Here is a 22,591-nt window from a genome sequence, read left to right as displayed (position 1 = left end):
GTGACCCTTTGAGAACTCCCTGTTTAATCAGGATATCTGTGACTGGTAGGTCCATTAAATTCCATATTCTGTGCATTGTTCTATAAATAGCCTGAACATGATGTTCCTCAGAGTTGGGGAAGATTAAACGATAAAGTTCATTGGAAATGATGTTCTGTTGCTTTAATGGTGCCAAGGGTAAGGTGGCATTAAAAGGAGAGGCACAGAGGAGGAGAGGGGAATCTTTCATCTCTGGAAAGTAATGAAGAGGCCCAAAATAAGATCAAGGTCTGACTGTAAGTGGTTCTATCAAATTATATAGGAATATAATGAGTTCTACACTACCTCATTTCCATATGCAGCTCTATAAGATCTCCCCCAAAGCAAAAGTGACAGAATATTTGAACTTGGCTCAGAAGCCATTCAATGGAAAGGTTTGAAAGGAAGCAAAATCCAAATGTGCACACTTTGTTTCTTGGGGGAAAAAAAATGAGGTTAAAAGGAGAAGAAAAAGTTCTTGAGATCCTACAGCAGTGCTGTGCTCTGTGTAACTCTGCAATCTGCTCATCACCTTCCCATCTTCCAGAACCAGCCACGTTCTTTCCATCTGGAATTTAAATTCCAAACCCCAAACAAGCTGCAGATGCAGCCAAAAGCAGGAGGATCAAGCACTTGCTGAATGGCTGTGATATTTCACCTTGAGAAAAAAAAAAAAACAGATCAAAACCACTCTGCTGATGACTCTGGAGAGCAGCTGCATTTCAGCCCTAAAAGCCCAGCAGTGCTTGCTCAGAGCAGAACATCTGGAAAGCTGAGTTTGTCTGGCAAATATGGAATTGTGTCATAGGTTGTAGCTTAATAGTTTTTTATGTCACATAAATCAAGAGCGAGCGTTATCTCCATAAGAACTGGATGAAAATCATTAATAAATAATAATTAGCTGTTTCCTGAGCCTGCCATCTGGTAAGCATTTCTCCCAGCCAGCAGCTCCTGCTCCCTGCACTTCTCCAAAAAGCAGCAAGATGAGCTCAGGCTCTTCTCTCTTCCCTTTGGGAGGTGCAGACCCCCAGGCTGCTGCAGCCTCCCCACCTGGGCAGGTGTGCCCTGCCCTTCCTGCCTGTTCTGAGCCTCCAGCCTCCCAAAACCCAGCAGAGCCCAGAGCTGCACGTGGGCTCCAAGATAACCAAATTCATCATCCTAACCTGTAAGTGGCTGTCATTAGTATTATTATTTTCATCATATAAATTATCTTCCAGATTAGGTCATATGCATTTTGAGATCCTGTGGTCTCCTAGCAACTCCTCTCCCAGCTCCATGCAGACACCGTGTGCCGTTTGCTTTTCCTTTTTTAGCCTCCTGTGCAGGGGTTATTTCAGGAGCAGTGATCTCAGGCCCGGCCCTGCTGACCTTTAGTCTGTCACATCTGGGGGAGAAGATGCACAAGTCATCCATCCCCCCAGAAAGGACATCCTGAGCCTCCCCTTGCCCGTCAGCTGTGCCCAGAGCAGGAGCGCTGAGCTCTGCAGGACAGGGAGCACAAAACCTGCCCACATCTGGAAAAACTGGCAGAATCTGGGAGATCTCAAACCTTTCCTTACTGTCAGCCTTGATCAAAGTGCCAGAGCCCAGAGAGGCACAGGACAGGCACCAAACACCAGGCACAGGCACTTCCCAAAGAACTCACACACAAAAAACATCCACAGACAAACCTGAGCTGCTGTTTTGGACTTGTTTCTAGTGCAATGGAGGAAAATGTCTGGAGGGCCCCAACCAGTTTTAGGCACCAATTTTAATTAACTTCTCTAGCTGAGTTAATCAAGACATCTACCAGATTTAATCCCCATGGGGACCCGGGGCTGGAGGGTCCCAGCCAGTGCTGTGTGTGAGCAGAGCAGAGCAGGACTGACTCCTGTCCTGCCCCACTGACAGCCTAAAATAACAACGTCTGCTCTGAACTACTGAAGCTGGGGGGCTTAATTATTTAGATAGCAAGTGGCCCTGTTTCAAAAGGAAAAGGGAGCAGAGCTCAGAACCATCTCCACTCCACGTGGAGTGCAGCTATTAATATTTGATCCCCTGCTAGCCTGGAGGCAAAGGGAATAATGTTCATTACAACAGCCTGAGACTGAATCCACTTTGACAATTGACTGAGCTGAGGATGAGGATGAGCCTTTCCTGCAGGTGAGGTAAGCTGGGCACTGGCAAAGGAGCTGATATTTCATCAGGCACAGAGAGAAATGGGAATTTTCAGTGGTGACCATCAGAGCATCCCTGGAAAAAGCACCCAAAATCCCCTGCTGGTTAGAGGAGGGGGATCACTGGGAGAAGTAAGGAACAGACACACAAAGGTTGTGTTTAGAAGAAACAATTTAATGGAAATGTGATTATCAGAGACAGAGGGACAGTGATGCATCCCTGGGAAATGAAATATTGCTCAGTCCCACAGCTCCCATCCCACAGCAGCAGCACCCAGGGGTTTTGGTCCAATCCTTTCCAGGGCAGCAGGGAAAGTCTGAAAAGGAGTGAGGAGCCAATTTCCCTTCCCCGTGTTCAGTCTGTGCCTTGCCCCTGTCCCAGGCCCAGCACAGAGACCTCACTCCCACTGAACTAAAATGGGACAAGGGAATCTAGGTGAGGAATGGAAAATAAAGCCAATTTCAGATGGCCCCATTCTGGGGGGCTCAAAAGAAAACCTATTTTCCAGACTGGTCATAGTCTGTGTCACCCAATTAAAGCTGCAAACTTTACCCTGTGCCTGGGAAATCATCTGCTTGAGCACAAGGCCTTGAGGTCAAACAAATATTCCAAATATTTCCAGTGCTGAGGGCCAGAGTGGATCACACCTGGACAGGGATGGAGCTGCTGAAATGGCTCCACTCTCTGGACCCTCTGCAGATTTTTGCCTCTGCCTTTCCTCTTCCTACAGCACTTCCCCTTAGCACCTCTAATTAGAAGGGAAAATCACGAGCTCCGTGTTATTTAAGGGATTATGCAGCATTTTAAACCACAGCACAATGTAATTATTTTTTAATAGCTGCAGCTATTTCATGTATTTACTTTTAATGGTGTTTGAGTCATAAATTAACAGTAGAAAAGAAAAAAAAAAAAGGCAAATCACTCGACAGAGAAGCAGGCAGGGATTGAAAAGAAAAACTAAAATGCTAAAAGGAATTATCAGAAATAATCAAAAGGGAAGAGGTAGGGTCTTAGTTTTTCTTGACACAAAGAGGGGTTTGCAGGCTGAGGGGAAGGAATGGAGCTTCCACAGCCCCTGTGCCCTGAGCAGGGCCAGGACAGGCCCCAGGCTCTGCACCTCACCCAGGGAAACTTTGGGAGGTGTAAAGGGTCCTGCAGCACCCCCTGTATCCCCCAGCCCCAACCCCACTGTTTGTGTCCCCAGCCCCAACCCCACTGTTTCCCATTGTTTCCCATCCCTAAACCCATTCTTAATCCCATCCTTAATCCCATTTTCCCACTGTTTCCCATGCCTAACCCCATTGTGTCCCCATCCCTCACCCCATTATTCCCATCCTCCATCCCATTATCCCCCATCCCTAACGCCATTATTTCCCACATCCTTCACCCCATATCCCTTCTCTTACCCCATTATCCCCTCTCTCCCCCATATCCCCCCTTCCCCCATATCCCCCCATACCCCCTCTCCCCCTCTCCCCATCCCTCACCCCATTATCCCCCATCTCTAACGCCATTATTCCCATCCTACATCCCATTATCCCCCATCCCTCACCCCAATATCCCCGATCTCTCCCCCCATTATCCCCCATCCCTAACGCCATTATTTCCCACATCCTTCACTCCATATTCCCTCTCTCCCCCCCTTATCCTGTTATCCCCGTTATCCCCATATCCCCTCTCTCCCCCCTTATCCCGTTATCCCCGTTATCCCCATATTCCCTCTCTCCCCCCCATTATCCCGTTATCCCCGTTATCCCCATATTCCCTCTCTCCCCCATTATCCCGTTATCCCCGTTATCCCCATATTCCCTCTCTCCCCCATTATCCCGTTATCCCCATATTCCCTCTCTCCCCCATTATCCCGTTATCCCCGTTATCCCCATATTCCCTCTCTCCCCCCTTATCCCGTTATCCCCGTTATCCCCATATTCCCTCTCTCCCCCCATTATCCCGTTATCCCCGTTATCCCCGTTATCCCCATATTCCCTCTCTCCCCCCATTATCCCGTTATCCCCGTTATCCCCATATTCCCTCTCTCCCCCCATTATCCCGTTATCCCCGTTATCCCCATATCCCCTCTCTCCCCCCTTATCCCGTTATCCCCGTTATCCCCATATTCCCTCTCTCCCCCCTTATCCCGTTGTCCCCGTTATCCCCATATTCCCTCTCTCCCCCCCTTATCCCGTTGTCCCCGTTATCCCCATATTCCCTCTCCCCCCATTATCCCCTTATCCCGTTATCCCCATATTCCCTCTCCCCCATTATCCCGTTATCCCCGTTATCCCCATATTCCCTCTCTCCCCCCCTTATCCCGTTATCCCCGTTATCCCCATATTCCCTCTCTCCCCCCCTATTCCCGTTATCCCCGTTATCCCCTATTCCCTCTCTCCCCCCTTATCCCGTTATCCCCGTTATCCCCATATTCCCTCTCTCCCCCCTTATCCCGTTATCCCCGTTATCCCCATATTCCCTCTCTCCCCCATTATCCCGTTATCCCCGTTATCCCCATATTCCCTCTCTCCCCCCCTTATCCCGTTATCCCCGTTATCCCCATATTCCCTCTCTCCCCCATTATCCCGTTATCCCCGTTATCCCCATATTCCCTCTCTCCCCCATTATCCCCTTATCCCGTTATCCCCATATTCCCTCTCCCCCCATTATCCCGTTATCCCCGTTATCCCCATATTCCCTCTCTCCCCCCCTTATCCCGTTATCCCCGTTATCCCCATATTCCCTCTCTCCCCCATTATCCCGTTATCCCCATATTCCCTCTCTCCCCCCTTATCCCGTTATCCCCGTTATCCCCATATTCCCTCTCTCCCCCATTATCCCGTTATCCCCGTTATCCCCGTTATCCCCGTTATCCCCATATTTCCTCTCTCCCCCCATTATCCCGTTATCCCCGTTATCCCCGTTATCCCCATATTCCCTCTCTCCCCCCATTATCCCGTTATCCCCGTTATCCCCATATTCCCTCTCTCCCCCCTTATCCCGTTATCCCCGTTATCTCCATATTCCCTCTCTCCCCCCTTATCCCGTTATCCCCGTTCTCTTTCACCCATCCCGTGTCCCGCCCCGCAGAAGGCGCGCCTGGCGCGGATCCGCGTGGCCAAGACCGGCAGTTCCAACGCGTACCTGCACAGCAAACGCAACGGGCTCCTCAACGAGGCGCTGGAGCTCACGGTGAGTCACCTGCCGGGCCGGGCGGGGGAATTAACACACCAACAGCAGAGCTTTGTGTCCGGACAGGACACAGGGGACTCCTTTTGCTTTATCCCAATACAAGGAGAGGCCGTGGGGCATCCCCTGGGGTCTCTCAGGTTTTTGGAGGTGCAGCCTCCTTTTATCCCAGTTTCCCTCTCTCTTTCCCCATGGGCTGAGGCACTTGAGAGGCACAGACTGCCCAAACACCTGATACCTGAGATTCCCCTCTAATGTACAACCCTCCCTTTGAATTTTTAATTCTTATAGAATCCATGGTTCTTCCCCATTGCTTCTCTCGTCTTCCAATATCCAATTTCATTCCTCAGCACACCTACAGTTTGTTTGTAAAGGCAAATATCTTTTTTCCATTCACCAATCATTGGAATCCATCTCTTTGTTTTTTTCTCTCTCAGTGCTGGTTTTATCCACCAGCACATCCACAGCTCCTTTGTAAAGACAAATCCCTCATTCCTCTCACACTGGAGGCAGGAACAGCTTCCTGGATTTCTCCCTCCCAGCAGCTCCAGAGCTGCCTCTGCTCCCTGATTCACACTGCCCTCACTACAAACACCCACTGCTGTCACTGTGGGGCTGGGAAGTGGCAAAAGAACACAGCAGCATTTCCCTCCTCCAAGCAGCAAGAAGAGTGATTTATTGAGAAGCCATGGCATTTATACAAGATAGATCAGCCAAACAAAGCAGAAAAGACTCACTGGCCAAAACAGGCAACACCTCTTTGAAAACATGCCTCGTGCAAAACGCTCACACGGCTCAGGGCCGTGCCCAACACCAGGGGTCTGTCTGTGTTTTCTTTTTACTTTCCTTAGTTTGCCTCTGAGAAAGATCCCCAGTCTGGGAAAGATCCAGCTGGAGCTGAGAAAAGCTCCAGGGAAAAAACCAGTTTGGGCTTCTCCACGAGCCTTCAGCAGTGCCCACACACTGCCTCCCTTTATTGTTCTAGGGTCTGGTGTGCACTGTCTGATCATCTCAACAGGACAGGAAATATTCCCGAGCTCCTGGAGCAGGCAGCCTGCTCGGGTTTATTTTTAAAGCCTCCGGGGGCCTCTGGCTGCTCGGGAGGAGGAAAGTTTTTAAGTGCTCAGATTGCTCAGCAGCAGCAGCAGACATGAGAAGAGTTATTACATTAAGCCTGATCAACACCAGAGTAGGTATTAGCACATTTCATGGATTTCACTGAAAATAAATCAGCCTTCATGCACATGAGGGGCAAAGAGAGAGAAGAAGAATGACTGAGCCCCAGAGCCACCCAGAACTCAACTGTGCAGCCTCACCTGGGACCTGCCTCCATTCCCCTCCCTGGGACACGTCCTGCTTTTGTGCCCAGGGAGGAGCTGCAGAGCTGGGGAGGGTCTGCAGAACAAATTCTCTGAGGCAGCTGGGGGGCTTTTCCAGCCTCCATATTCTGAAAAATTGATTTACCAAAGTAAGAGTATTGGTCTGATAATGATACTCAACTGTGACTCTCTAACAATTTAAAGTTGGAAAGTGTGTGTTTATTCATTAGAGGTAATCCTCTGATACTCACTGCAAAATTGATCACAAACTTTATTTATTGACAAATCTTTGAACAATTGCATATTCATCATAACAGCCCCTCCCATTCCCCGTTTCCTATGGTAATTAGCTGCAATAGCTATTAAGCATTTGATTGACTTCTTAAATTAGGTCTGGGGTCGTTTTTGTGGGGAAAGGTCTTAGAAGGAGGAAGTAAGGTGAGTCTTCTTCACCCTGAACTCTGGACCTTTTCTATCACTGACAATGCAAATGATTTCTGGGGACAGTCTGATTTTCCCAAGAATGGGTTTCTGATTGCATTGTCCATGTTCCTTTGAGTCACTCACTAGTTTTGTCTTTTCCCACTCTTAGTGCAGCTGAGCGAACATAAAATGACAGACAATCAATTATTTGATTTCAGATAACCACCTCAAGCCTGGTTTTCCTTCTAACTTTTAATTATTTTTAGCAAGTTCTGTCTATCCATTTGCTTTTTAATTAATTCTAGTAAATAACTAACTTTTAACTAAAATCCTAATTTTTCTAAGATCAGTGTTTCAAAATCAGAGCTGAGGAGCCTTTCCAGCCCCTGCAGAAGCTGCTCCCCAGGCTAAAAATTTAAAATTTCCTTTTGAACTTCTGGTGTCTGGCCTTTCAAATTGCCAGGAGAGCTTAGCAGGATCACTCAGTCTGCACTTGATCTTCCAGCCTGTCATCCCAAGGATCTCCTCACTCCTCTTGTCAACAGAAACTCCCTGCCAAGACCACTCAGGGAAGAGCAGCTGACACACCAGTGCTTATGTCCAAAATGCACGAGGCTGAGAGAAATATTTGGCTGAATGGGTTCATTTTCTGGCACTTGCCCAAAAAGAAGTGAGAAAATTATCATTTTGGCTACAAAGCTGCAGTAGATACAAGAAGGAAAACAAAAACATTTCTAAAGAGATTCTGGAGGATTTTTTTTCCCCATTAATAACTAAATGTAGATCTACAGGAGCTCTTGCAGCAGGTTTTCACAAGGTTTCCTGGCTGTAACCTCCTCCCTGGTGGGCTCACAGTTCTAAATCACAGAAGCCCAGAAGGACTTGGGGCAGAACCAAGACCCAACAGGACTCTCCCTCCTCAGGCAGAGACTAATTAATTACAGAACTGCAGAGAGCTCTTCCCTGCAGGTGCACATGGCCACTTTAACTCCACCAGGCAAGACTTGACATCCTTTCATTTCATGGCAGAGCAACAAACCCTTCTGAAGAGTGCAGGATGTGAATGACAGCCAGTCTAGACAGCCAAATTTTTTAAGCTGTGAAAACATAAAGGAAGGTGGCGTGTGTAGCTGCTGTAACAGGCACCAGAACATTATCTCCATACTGTGCATATTTGTCAGTCAGATTAGTGTCAAACTGCTTCCCTGCCCAGGTACAAGCCCTGTTTGACACCTTGCCCAGGAGCTGTGGCAGCAGGGATGGGCTGCACGTGGCCACAAGCCACAGGGCAGCAATTCCAGCTGAATCCCTGCAGCCAGCAGCAGCAGCTCTCTGCCAGCCCCAGATCCCCCAGCCCAGATCCCCCAGATCCCCCAGATCCCACAGATCCCCCAGATCCCACAGATCCATATCCCCCAGATCCTACAGATCCCACAGATCCCACCGATCCCACAGATCCCACAGATCCCACAGATCCAGATCCCACAGATCCCACAGATCCCACAGATCCCCCAGCCCCAGATCCCACAGCCCCAGATCTCATAGATGCCCCAGATCCCCCAGCCCCAGATCCCCCAGCCCCAAATCCCACAGCCCCAGATCCCACAGCCCCAGATCCCACAGCCCAGATCTCACAGATCCCCCAGCCCCAGATCCCCCAGCTCTGTTTTTGGGCACCCTGCTCTGCCTGGGGCTCTGCAGCCAAACCAAGCCCTGCAAACCCAGGCGTGCTCAGGATCCCAGAACACTCCAGCACGAGCTGATGAACCAGCCTGAACCAGCATGAGCCACCTTGCAAGGAGCAGCTCCTGCAGCTGGAGCCTCCAGCAGGGGAAGAAAGGCAGAAAAGGATTCATCAGGCACAGCAGCAGGAAGAGCTCAGCTCCAGAGACCTGTGCTCCACAAACGTGGGGGTTTGTACCATTTGCCATCCACACACCGAGCACCCAGACTGTTCCCTTCTCATACAGAGATTTTTTTAGTGGGCTTTGTGTCAAAAGTGCTGGAGGGATGGTGAGATCCTTCCCATGGCAGCAGCCTACATATCCTCTTAGCACTAATCTCCTTGTACAGCTGAAATTCCCTTTTAGCTGCAGTGCCAGGAGGTGAATATCCCAGGATATGAATATCCCAGAGCTGGGATACTCAGGCTGGGAGCTCTGGTGCCTTTGCACAAACCCCAGACAAGCACTGGGCAGGGCCAGTCCAGCCCCTGGACCAGCTCACCAGGGCCCACTGATGGAGCACTGAAAGTGGAAGAATTTTGGATTTCAGAACAGCAGAGTGTGCTGCAGCCTCCCCCAGGCAGCCAGCAGTTCACTGAAAGTCTTCCAAGAGCAAACTGGATGGCAACTGGCACCAAATCCTTGTAAACCTGGCTCAGAGAAGAGCTCTCCTTCCCCCAGCAGCTCTCCAAGCTCCTCTGCTGAAGACCCAGATTTTGTTTGCCTGCAGTAACACAGGAGGCATCTGCAGGATCCCTCTCCTCAGCCAGGCTCCCAAAATGCCAAGAGCCTGGGATGCTCAGGATAATCAGCAGCCCTGCTCTCCACCTGGGATGGCCTCAGGGGGCTCCTGCTCTTTGCTGCTGGAAACACTGAGCTGCTGAAGAAAAACCCCAAAGAAGAGAGGGAACAAACCCCATTCCTGGTCCCTGAGCCCTTCCCCAGGGCTGCTCTGGGTGGGAGGCACAGGGAGAGGCTGGGCTGAGCTGCCAACACTCAACCTGCCTTGGCTCCCAGATCCCATTTCCATTTCCTCCCAGGCAAATCCTCATAAAAAGACACAGTTTGCAAGATGTGCTCTCCCTCTCTCTTTTCCCAGTGTTTTAGTGCAGCATCATCTCTGCTTCAGGTCTGCCAAGGACCTCCATGGGAAATATTCCAACCCAGACTTCAGTGGAGTCAGTCATCTCAGCAGGACCTGCTGCATGTGTTACCTCACCAGGAGGATTGTTAATGAGAAAAATGGAACTGATTTTTTTTTTTTTTTTTTTTTTAGGCCACTTCTAAAAATACATCTGGGAATGTTCATCTTCCAAAACAACAGCAACAAAAAAATCCATAACCTGCCTAAGATGCATTCCCACAGGAATCTATTAATTCAGTGTTCAGGAAATCAGCTCCCTTAATGTACCACTTCAGCTGTTTTGGCACCTGCCAGAGGCAGAGTTCTTCCTTCACCTGAGGATCACAGAGCAGGGTGTGCTCAAACACGGTGCCTTAACCACAGCTGGACATGACCCCCGAGAGAGCAGGATGCTCTTTCCTCTTCTGAGCCATTCACATCCATTTTTCACTTCCAGATTTTATTCCAGAAGACACCAGGCCCCATTTCTGAGGCACTGGGAACACCCTACACCACCTACCTGCTGCTTTAATGCACCCCAGGGTGACAGAGCTCACCCTAAAGGCACTCCACAGACTGGTGTGGGGAAATCACAGCAGTTTCAGCTCAAGCAGCGCCAAGAGAATATCCTCAAACCCTAAAAATTAACAGTGTCCAATATTATCCTTAAACCCTAAAAATTGACAGTGCCTAATATCATCCTCAAACCCTAAAAATTGACAGTGCCTAATACCATCCTCAAAACTTAAATATTGACAGTGCTTGATATCATCCTCAAGCCCTAAATATGAACAGTGCTAATATCATCCTCAAACCCTAAAAATTAACAGTGCCTAATATCATCCTCAAAACCTAAATATTAACTGTGCCTAATATCATCCTCAAAACCTAAATATTAACTGTGCCTAATATGATCCTCAATCCCTAAAAGTTAACAATGTCCAGTATTATCCTTAAACCCTAAAAATTAGCAGTGCCTAATATTATCCTCAAACCCTAAACATTAGTATTAATATAAATATTAATAATATAAATATTTATATATTTCAGTATTTCCTCCCTGGCTGTGAACACCTAGAAAGGCTCAGGGCTTGGATCAAATCTGTCCTGAGTGGACAAGTGAAATCATTAAGAAAAAACCTGAGGAAAGTTCCTGGGAGTCAGGAGGAAGAGCTGAGAGGGGGCAGCAGTGAATTGTCTCACCCTGAGACAGCAGCTGCTGCTGTTCTGTTTGTTCTCCTGTTTTTACACCTCTCTGGGTCTGTTCCCCTCCTCTCTCTCTGCATTCCAGGGATCCACCGAGGAGGAGCAGCACATGACTAAAGGCACCTCGTTAATCGAAAGCCAACACCACCATCTGCTGCACTGCCTGGAGAAAACAACCGTAAGTACCAGCCCAGCCCTGCCCAGCAGGGACCCCCGAGGGGCTTTGGGGGACCCTGTCACACCCCCGGCCAGGCTGCCGCTCCTCTGGGCTCCCCACAACAGTCTGCAGTGGGTGAAAGGCACTTCTGCTTCACTGCCTTTAAAGGAACAGCAGGAATTCCTGTGCAGAGGGATGGAAATGACACATCACAGTGTCAGTCACACAACACTTTGTGTGTCAGTCACACATCACTGTGTGTGTCAGTCAATCACTGTGTGTGTCAGTCACACAACACTGTCAGGCACACAACACTATCAGTCACACATCACTGTGTGTGTCAGTCACACAGCACTGTGTGTGTCAGTCACACATCACTCTGTGTGTCAGTCACACATCACTGTCAGTCACACAACACTGTGTGTGTCAGTCACACAACACTGTCAGTCACACAGCACTGTCAGTCACACAACACTGTGTGTCAGTCACACAACACTGTCAGTCACACAGCACTGTGTCAGTCACACATCACTGTCAGTCACACAACACTGTGTGTCAGTCACACAGCACTGTCAGTCACACATCACTGTGTGTGTCAGTCACACAACACTGTCAGTCACACAGCACTGTCAGTCACACAACACTGTGTGTCAGTCACACAACATTGTCATTCACACAGCACTGTGTCAGTCACACATCATTGTGTGTGTCAGTCACACATCACTGTCAGTCACACAACACTCTGTGTCAGTCACACAGCACTGTCAGTCACACGTCTGTGTGTGTCAGTCACACAGCACTGTGTGTGTCAGTCACACATCACTGTCAGTCACACAGCACTGTGTCAGTCACACATCACTGTCAGTCACACAGCACTCTGTGTGTCAGTCACACGTCACTCCCTGTCACGGTGCTGGGCAGCACTGAGGGACAGTTCTGCTGCCTTGGGAGGAGGAGGATGCTGCTGGGGGCTCCAAACCACAGGCTGGTCACCAAATAAACCATACCTGGTCACCAAACCAACCACACCCAGTCACCAAACCACACCCAGTCACCAAATCACACCCAGTCACTAAATCACACCCATCACCAAACCAACCACACCCAGTCACCAAACCACACCCAGTCACCAAACCAACCACACCCAGTCACCAAACCACACCCAGTCACCAAACCAACCACATCCAGTCACCAAACCACACCCAGTCACCAAACCAACCACACCCAGTCACCAAACAAACCACACCCAGTCACCAAATCACACCCAGTCACCAAACAAACCACACCCAGTCACCAAACCAACCACACCCAGTCACCAAACAAACCACACCCAGTCACCAAATCACACCCAGTCACCAAACCACACCCAGTCACCAAACCAACCACACCCAGTCACCAAACCACACCCAGTCACCAAACCAACCACACCCAGTCACCAAACCACACCCAGTCACCAAACCAACCACACCCAGTCACCAAACAAACCACACCCAGTCACCAAATCACACCCAGTCACCAAACAAACCACACCCAGTCACTAAATCACACCCAGTCACCAAACCAACCACATCCAGTCACCAAATCACACCTGGTCACCAAACAAACCAGACCTGGCCACCAGCCCAGCCCTGGCCAGCCGCGCCCAAGCTGGGAATGGACCCTTCAGCCCTGGGGGTGGCCCAGAGGGGCTGAGCTCTGCCCAGGCTCTGCTCACCTTTGCTCACCTCTGGTTCCAAGGCTGAGCTCAGAGCCCCCAGCAGGGTGTACAGCAGGGCTGTTCTGTCTCACCCTGCCAGGCTGGGAGCCAGTTTTAGTTTGCATTGCTGGCTGATTGTGTATGCAGAGGTCTTTGGGAACATTTCAGATATTTATTTGATACATATGTTTTGCTTCCAGGTTTGTATAAAAGGTTCTGCAGTAAAGGAACACATTATCTATACCATAATTCATTCTAGGGAGAATATTGAAATATTCATGCCTTTTTCTATCTGCATCCATCATCAAATGTACTTTTGATTTCTGACTTGCAAGGGTTTCTTGTAGACAAATCACCTTCACTTCCATAGCTTGGCTTGAGGCACCACTTGGGCCTCAGAGATACCCTGGGAGAAGCTGAGCAATTAATGGCAGTGACCTGAGCCCAAGGAGCTCCAAGGGGCCTGAACTGATTCTTCCTGTGTCACTGACTACTGGATTTGTTTATACAACTCATCCTGCCTTTATTTCAATGTTACATTACCAGCAGATATTTCACAACCTGACTCTTCAGTTTAAAACTTTCTGCCTAAAACTTTCAGCACTTCAGTACAACCCATATTTCACAAAAGCACTTCCATTTGAAAATGTGAACGTGTTTTTTGGCTGAAGCAAACAAAAGCTGCCAGCCCTGCCTGCAGGCTCGAGAAGGGCTCACAGAAATTCTGACCTGCAGGGGCAGCTGAGCATCCCTGGGGCTGCAGCAGTTGCTCCATCACGGGTGTAACTGGCCAAAGTGTGTCCTAATTAGTGGGTGTGGTGCCCTAATTAGTGGGTGTGGTATCCTAATTAGTGGGCGTGGTGCCCTGGCTGTGCCACCCACCCATTATCAAACTCTGACCCCTCCACCCCCAGACCTGCTCAGACAAGGAGTGGCAGCGACTGAAAATCTTCCTTTTTTCAGCAAACGATGGCAATAACAGCAACACCTGGAGTTTGATTAGAACTCAGAAGGACAATCTGCACAAATGGGTTTTCATGGTTTTCAGCCAGTTATTGCCACGCTGCAGCACCAAACCACACAGCAGGTTTGGATCCTGGTCTGCAGTTACCAAAAAGTTCCATGGGTTTGTCTGGAGATCCTGAACTTCACATGATCTATTCAAACAGCCTGCAACAGAAAATTTAAATGGCAGTAAAAGCGTTTTTAAACACTGAAGAGTCATTTTGTGAGCAAGTTGCAGGAATGGAATGAGGAATGTACCATGGTTGCAAGCTTGTTTCAATGGGCAATTCACCTTTCCTGGAAGCAGCCGAGGGTTCTCAAAGGCCGTTATTTATTGGCCTGGTCTCTGGGCTGTGCTGGCACACTCTTCCAGCTGAGTGGCTGTGAATGGTCACAAATCTGCTGTGTCAGATGACAAAGTGACCCTGGAGTACTTGGAGCTGCCACAACAGAGATTGCTTTGTCATATTCCCACAGCAGATGGAGTTTGTTCAAACAAAAGGAGGTTTTTTCCTCTCTCATTCCCAGATCGAGTCTGGACATTCACATGCTGTGTTTTCTCCAAGTGCTGAGTGCCCTGAACCCAGTCCTTCAACCCAAACCCTTCTGTGTTTTCACAGAGTCTGATCAAACCCCACAATCCGTTGGTGACACAACAGCAAAACCATCCCAATCTGTGATTTGTGAACCAGCTGAATTTTACCTTTGGCTCTCAAAAGATCAAAGTAATAAAGTTGTTCTGGGTTTTGTTCTGTTTCCATGAACAAACCACTCAGAAGCTGAATTGCCAGAAGGTCTCTGGTTGAGGGGCCTGAGAGAAGGTTCTGTTGCCCATTCAAACCTGAGCTGGAATGCTGAGAGCAGAGACGCAGTGCTGGGACTAAATTTTGAATGCTGGAATGGACAATGAATTGTGTTTTTATCTTCTGTTGGCATGTTGTCCTGTAGGGATTGTCCTATCTTGTGGATGATCCCCTGTTATCTGTGCGAACTTCCACCATCAAGGTACTCGCTTTTCGATTCGATCTGTGTTCTCTGTGGTCTCTGTGGCGTGTCTGGACAGTGTTTGCTCACTTCTCCTTCTGCTCCTGTCCCGGCAGTTTGTGCACGTGGCTTCCTTTGATTCCCAGTGCTCCTGTTCCCTGTGAGGGGTGTTCCCTGTTCTGTCGGGTCTGGTGGCTGCCTGCAGCATGGTTGCTTTTGTTTCCCATCTTTTCTGAAGCTGGCAGGGACTGAATGGAGTCTGTTCACTCTACCCGGGTGTTGGTAGCCACTCATAGGAGTTCTTTCTTTCAGGAATTCTTGTTCCTTAGCACAAAAGCTCTTTACAGATTCAGCTTTCTGAATTCCCTTCCCCTGAGCAGTTCCCCCTCTTCACTGCCCTGTTTATCCCCCCCAGCTCATGCACTGAGGGATGCTTTGAACCCAAGAGCCAGTGCAAGCATTGACTTCTATGGCCAGGTGATCACCCAGATAAAATACAGCCCAGGCAAAAAGGAGCACGAGCTCCTTTTGGTCATAACCATGAGGCATTCCAGACTTTTTGAGACCATTCTGGAATGCAGAAATTCAAACCCCGTGGGTCTGAACCCAGCACTGTCATCTCAGGCCGTGTGAGCGAGGCAGCAGTGACACTTTTCTCACTGCAGCAGCTCCTGTGGCACACAGGAGAGCAAAACTGTGTGGGCAGAGTCACTGCAGTGAGACCCCCTGACTGCAGTGTGGGCAGGGTCACTGCAGTGAGACCCCCTGACTGCAGTGCAGGCAGGGTCACTGCAATGAGACCCCCCCCCCAGCTGCAGTGCGGGCAGGGTCATTGCAGTGAGACCCCCCGGCTGCAGTGAGACCCCCCCCGGCTGCAGTGCAGGCAGGGTCGCTGCAGTGAGACCCCCCGGCTGCAGTGAGACCCCCCGGCTGCAGTGAGACCCCCCAGCTGCAGTGCGGGCAGGGTCATTGCAGTGAGACCCCCCGGCTGCAGTGAGACCCCCCGGCTGCAGTGAGACCCCCCGGCTGCAGTGCAGGCAGGGTCGCTGCAGTGAGACCCCCCCGGCTGCAGTGAAACCCCCCCTGACTGCAGTGAGGACAGGGTCACTGCAGTGAGACCCCCCCGGCTGCAGTGAGACCCCCCGGCTGCAGTGCAGGCAGGGTCGCTGCAGTGAGACCCCCCGGCTGCAGTGAGACCCCCCCCGGCTGCAGTGCAGGCAGGGTCACTGCAGTGAGACCCCCCCGGCTGCAGTGCAGGCAGGGTCGCTGCAGTGAGACCCCCCGGCTGCAGTGCGGGCAGGGTCGCTGCAGTGAGACCCCCCCGGCTGCAGTGCAGGCAGGGTCGCTGCAGTGAGACCCCCCGGCTGCAGTGAGACCCCCCCCGGCTGCAGTGCGGGCAGGGTCGCTGCAGTGAGACCCCCCGGCTCAGCCTCTGCAGGCGCCCGCAGCCGCTCCCCCCGCGGGGCTGCCCGCCCGGCCCGGCACTCACAGCCCCTTCCCCCGCAGAACCACGAGTTCATCGACGAGCAGCTGTTCGAGCAGAACTGCATGAGAGCTCCATGCAGAACTACCCCCCGTCGCGGAGCCCGTCGCTGTCCAGCCACGCGGGGCTCAGCACGTCCTGCTGCTCGCGGCGCCACAAGAAGAGCTCGCACCTGCCCAACTCCAGCGTGCCGGCCACGCGGCTGCGGAGCATGCAGGAGCTCAGCACCATCCACATCCAGTGCAGCGAGCAGCCCTCGCTCACCACCAGGTGCGGGCCGGGGCGCGGGGCGCGGGCGGGGCTGTGCCGGGTGTGCCATGTGTGCCGGGTGTGACAGGTGTACCGGGTGTGCCAGGTGTGCCCAGGTGTACCCAGGTGTGCCGGGTGTGACAGGTGTGCCGGGTGTGCCGGATGTGACAGGTGTGACAGGTGTGACAGGTGTGCCGGGTGTGCCAGGTGTGCCCAGGTGTACCCAGGTGTGCCGGGTGTGACAGGTGTGCCGGGTGTGCCAAGTGTGCCCAGGTATGCTGGGGTGTCCCAGGTGTGCCCAGGCGTGCCCAGCTGGACGGGGCTGTGCCAGATGTGCCAGGTGTGCCATGTGTGCCAGGTGTGCCGGGTGTGCCCAGGCGTGCCCAGCTGTGCCAGCTGTGCCAGGTGTGCCATGTGTGCCAGGTGTGCCGGGTGTGCCGGGTGTGCCAGGTGTGCCGGGTGTGACAGGTGTGACAGGTGTGCCGGGGTGTGCCAGGTGTGCCCAGCTGTGTCCAGCTGCAGGGCTGGCAGGGCTGTATCCAGCTGTGCCCAGCTGCAGGGCAGTTCTCCAGCCAGGATTTAGAGCTGTGGCAGCACCTTTGTCTCCCTCCCATTATTGACCAGCTCCTGGGAAGAACCAGATCCAATCCAGACTCCAGGGCAGCTCGGGGGTGGATTCAGGAAAAGGGGGGATTCAGGAAAAGGGGGGATTCAGGAAAAGGAGGGATTCTCCCCCCGAGGGCACAGCTGGGGCTCAGGACAGACCCCCAGGGAATGGGCACCTTGGCAGAACCAGCAGTGTCTGTCACCAAAGCTGTTGGAGAGCTCACATGATCCCCCTGGGACACGCCACGGTTTTCATTGTCCAAAAGTCTGAATTGCTACTCTAAGCATCACTGGGAAGCAAACAAGAGGAATTTCACAATGGTGTCTCAGTAGCTGTGCCCTAAAAAGCCATAAAGGACACAAGTGAAGTGTCCCTTAATAGAAAATATTTAAAATTTCATTTTATACATAAATTGCCGAAAAAGAATAATTTATTCACCATATAATTCCTGCAAATATTAAATTACTTTCTAAATCCCCCTCAGCCCATTAAGTTTTTTGTGCACCAGGGCTGGTTTTGAATCCCATTCCTCTTCTCCCCACTCCTATCAAAGGGATGTAGAAACCGAAACAAAGCTGCCTTTAGGGCAGCAAGCAATTCCTTTGTGCCAGAAGGGCATTTCAGAGCATGAATTATGAATGAGCAAGCACAAAACACGTCCCCAGCTATTTCAGTTCCAATATGACAATATTTTAAACCAGCACCTGAAGCAGTAATTCAGGGGAATGTCAACTGTTCTGGGTGCTAAATCAGATGCCGGTGATATTTTAAATGTCAACACTTATTTCGCTTGCTTACCAAACTGGGCACGGATGGAGAGAGGAAAAAAAGCTCCTCAGTTATTTCTCATGTGGAATGCACCCACAAGCAGCTGGGTGCAGTGGCTGCCACGGGCAGGAGCAGCAGGCCCTGGGCTGCCCCACTCCCAGCTGGGTTTTGTTCCTTCCTGGGTGTTTGGGGGATCAGAACCATCCTCTGGTGAGTCCCTCCCACAGAGCAGCAGCAGCAGCTTCCCCACTGGGGGCTTTGCATTCTGCGAGGACAGGCCTGGTGTGGAAAATGAACACGTTGGGCTGGTAATAGCAGACTCCTGTAGCTGTGCAGATGCACAGAAATCAACCTATCATTTTCCCTCTGTAATTAATTATAGGATGCAATTGATGCAGATCTAATAAGAATGCTCCCAGCTGTCACATCCTTGAAAGTACTGCAGAGAGAAATAAAATAGAAAAGATCAAGGGACGGTGAATATGAAAGAGGTATTTGAAATGCAAGAAAGACAACATCTTTCTCAGAAAGAGCTACCTGTGCTCTCAAAAGATGCACCACGCAGGCCAGTGTGCTTAGAGTCCTTTGAAATAAACTGGAATTATGCAAGAAGGAAATGGAAACAGAGCAATTTGCCCCGTGAAAAGCTGTCTCATAACCAGGGGGAACATTACCCGAGCTTGGGGTAATCTGTGTAGACGTAAGTGGTGCCTTGCAGGAACAGAGGGGTTGTTTAAGTGGAGCCTTCGAATATTTCAGCTGAATAAGAACCTGATTAAGAACCACAAGCATTCCCATCCTTTCCATTCTGAGAAACAAGCCAAGCACTAAATTTGTTTTGCAGTCGTTCCAGCCTCAACATGAAATCAGACGACGGGCTGAGACCGAACTGCAAAGCGGCGCAGATCACCACGGCCATCATCAGCATCCCCACGCCGCCGGCGCTGACCCCCGAGGGCGAGAGCCGGCCCGGCCCGGGCAGCCCCGGCCCCGCCGCGCTGCCCAACATCGTCAAGGTGTCCGCCTTGTAGCGGGGCCCGAGCGGGGCGGCACCGGCACCGGCACCGGCACCGGGCACCGAGTCCGTGCGGAGCGGCACCGGCACCGGCACCGGCACCGGGCACCGAGTCCGTGCGGGGCGGCACCGGCACCGGCACCGGCACCGGGCACCGGGGCGGCACCGGGCACCGAGTCCGTGCGGGGCGGCACCGGCACCGGCACCGGCACCGGGCACCGAGTCCGTGCGGGGCGGCACCGGCACCGGCACCGGCACCGGGCACCGGGGCGGCACCGGGCACCGAGTCCGTGCGGGGCGGCGCCGGCACCGGCACCGGCACCGGGCACCGAGTCCGTGCGGAGCGGCACCGGCACCGGGCACCGAGTCCGTGCGGAGCGGCACCGGGCACCGATCCCCGAGAACCGAGCCCGTGCGGAGCGGCACCGGCACCGGGCACCGGGAGCCGAGCCCGAGAACCGAGCCCGTGCGGAGCGGCACCGAGCCCGAGCCCCGAGAACCGAGCCCCGAATCGGAGCGGCACCGGGCACCGAGCCCGAGCCCCCGGCACCCCGCGCCGCCCCCTTCTGCCCAGCGGGACCGGCTCGGGCTGGACCGGCCCGGGTTGGACCAGCGGGACCAGCCCAAGCAGGACTAGGCCGAATTGGACCAGCCCGAGCGGGACCAGCCCGAGCCGGACCAGCGGGACCAGCCCGAGCCGGACCAGCCCGAATTGGACCAGCCCGAGCCGGACCAGCGGGACCAGCCCGAGCGGGACCAGCCCGAGCCGGACCAGTGGGACCAGCCCGAATTGGACCAGTCCGAGCCGGACCAGTAGGACCCGCCCGAATGGACCAGCCCGAGCGGGACCAGCCCGAGCCGGACCAGTGGGACCAGCCCGAGCCGGACCAGCGGGACCAGCCCGAATTGGAGCAGCCCGAATTGGAGCAGCCCGGGCCGGACCAGCCCGAGCCGGACCAGCCCGAACTGGAGCAGCCCGAATTGGAGCAGCCCGGGCCGGACCAGCGGGACCAGCCCGAATTGGAGCAGCCCGGGCCGGGGCAGCGGCTCCCGCAGCGCTGGGGAGGACCCGCCGGGCAGCAGAGGCGCCGGGGCCAGCGAATCTAACACTGTGTATCGCAGCACCTTTTTAAAGGTTTTTAATGGATAATATTTATTCATGAGGAAATGACTGACGAGGTGAAAAACAATGGATTTTGCGATTTTTTTTCTTTTTTTTTTCTTCATGGAGGAGAACCTTTAAACCAACCAAAATTTCACTTTTTTTTTTTTTTCTTTTATAGGAAAAGATTTAGACAAAAGAAGCCACCTGTCACAGCAGTCCATGCATCACTGTGTGTGTGTGTGTGAGTGCAGAGCCCTCGAGGGCAGGCGGTGCTCGCAGGAGCCCAGGTGTGCCAGCACCCCCTGTGCACACCCACACTCACACTCACACCTCCCACCCCACATTTAGACTATTTTGTATCCGCCCTTCAGGTCAATACAGTGCAATTGCATACAGTGTGTTTGTCTGCTAATTATCGTCTGTGGAAACATATTTGTGGAGAAAAACAAAAACAACAACAACAAAAAAAAGAAGACAGGCTTTAGTAGGGTTTTAGTCCCACCTGGGTATCTGCTTTCTATTTTTGTTATCACTTACTTGTTAGAGTGTGACTAGATTACAGTTCTGTATTTTTAAAAAGGAAAAAAAAAAAAGTAGGATTCTTTTTTAATACTGTACACACAAATGGCAAAGAATGAAAGCACTGAACTCGACTGCATCAAGCGTTCCTGAGTCTAACTGAGGTTCCTTGTGATGTATGCCCATGCTTTTTACCTTTTGGTTTCTATAGAGAAATTCCTTTGCTAGCACTGGACGTGTAACCCATTGTAAATAGTAGCCAAATGATGTCTGGATTTATACTTGATAATAATTAACCCCAGAGCCAAATATCTTGCATGGACAGAGAGGTATTTGGCTTGTTCACAGTCTTAGGGCTCCAGTTGTCCCATCCAAGGCTTCTGGGCTGCACTGATTCTGGGGATAGACAAGGTCAGCAATTCCAGTTCTCCACAGGATCTGCTTGAGCAGGGGGAGCAGGACTGGAGTTGGGAGAACATTTGCTAAGGTGTGGTACAGACAGCGTTTCCTATTCCCAGTTCTACACTTACTTTGGGAACAGTCTAACCCTGAACTAACAGCTAACCAAAAACTGCAGAACACTGTGTGGTACTGCCAGGTACCTCCTCCCGGGGCTGAGCCAGCTCAGGGCTGGCACCTCCTCCTGGGGCCTCTCTGGGAAGGGTTCAGAGGGAAATTCACGGACCTGCAGCTGATTCCCCTGGCAGGAGGAAACTCCTCCCTGCCTTTGTGCCCTCCTGGAGCCCCCTCTGCCAGGGGGGCCACCAAGGGCAGAGCAGGAGCATCCCCTTCCCTGTCCCTGTCTGGCTGATCCCCGAGGTGATGCAGAGCCCCAGAGCCTGGGGGAGCAGGGGAAGGGACCCCCTCATCCTGAGCAGAGATTCACCCACAGCAGAGATTCACCCACACCAGATTCACCCACACCAGATTCACCCACAGCAGAGATTCACCCACACCAGATTCACCCACAGCAGATTCACCCACAGCAGAGATTCACCCACACCAGATTCACCCACAGCAGAGATTCACCCACACCAGATTCACCCACACCAGATTCACCCACAGCAGATTCACCCACACCAGATTCACCCACAGCAGAGATTCACCCACAGCAGAGATTCACCCACACCAGATTCACCCACAGCAGAGATTCACCCACACCAGATTCACCCACACCAGATTCACCCACAGCAGATTCACCCACACCAGATCACCCACAGCAGAGATTCACCCACAGCAGAGATTCACCCACACCAGATTCACCCACAGCAGAGATTCACCCACACCAGATTCACCCACACCAGATTCACCCACAGCAGATTCACCCACAGCAGAGATTCACCCACAGCAGATTCACCCACACCAGATTCACCCACAGCAGATTCACCCACAGCAGATTCACCCACAGCAGATTCACCCACACCAGATTCACCCACAGCAGAGATTCACCCACAGCAGAGATTCACCCACACCAGATTCACCCACAGCAGAGATTCACCCACAGCAGAGATTCACCCACACCAGACTCACCCACAGCAGATTCACCCACACCAGATTCACCCACAGCAGAGATTCACCCACACCAGATTCACCCACACCAGATTCACCCACAGCAGATTCACCCACACCAGATTCACCCACAGCAGAGATTCACCCACAGCAGAGATTCACCCACACCAGATTCACCCACAGCAGAGATTCACCCACACCAGATTCACCCACACCAGATTCACCCACACCAGATTCACCCACAGCAGATTCACCCACACCAGATTCATCCACACCAGATTCACCCACACCAGATGCACCCACACCAGATTCACCCACAGCAGATTCACCCACACCAGATTCAC

The 22,591-nt window shown here is 51.9% G+C and overlaps 2 protein-coding genes across 2 annotated transcripts in view; one reads left to right on the top strand and one right to left on the bottom strand.

Annotated features, from left to right (window-relative positions):
* KCND3 (potassium voltage-gated channel subfamily D member 3) overlaps positions 1-19,130 on the top strand; it is a gene marked incomplete at its 3' end in the record, with an annotated part of 88,645 nt that extends 69,515 nt beyond the window's left edge. The window contains 6 exon segments of the mRNA XM_079327287.1: positions 5,257-5,358; positions 11,236-11,328; positions 14,957-15,013; positions 16,499-16,538; positions 16,541-16,745; positions 18,944-19,130. Coding sequence (XP_079183413.1) covers positions 5,257-5,358; positions 11,236-11,328; positions 14,957-15,013; positions 16,499-16,538; positions 16,541-16,745; positions 18,944-19,130 — 684 coding nt within the window.
* RAP1A (RAP1A, member of RAS oncogene family) overlaps positions 1-22,591 on the bottom strand; it is a 188,524-nt gene that overhangs the window by 95,150 nt on the left and 70,783 nt on the right. The gene's annotated exons all lie outside the window — the stretch shown is intronic.

The sequence above is a fragment of the Erithacus rubecula genome (genome assembly GCF_903797595.1).
Source record: "Erithacus rubecula genome assembly, chromosome: 26".
Taxonomy (NCBI): domain Eukaryota; kingdom Metazoa; phylum Chordata; class Aves; order Passeriformes; family Muscicapidae; genus Erithacus; species Erithacus rubecula.
The sequence above is the reverse complement of the archived record's forward strand: the minus strand, read 5'-3'. Positions and strand labels throughout refer to the sequence as shown.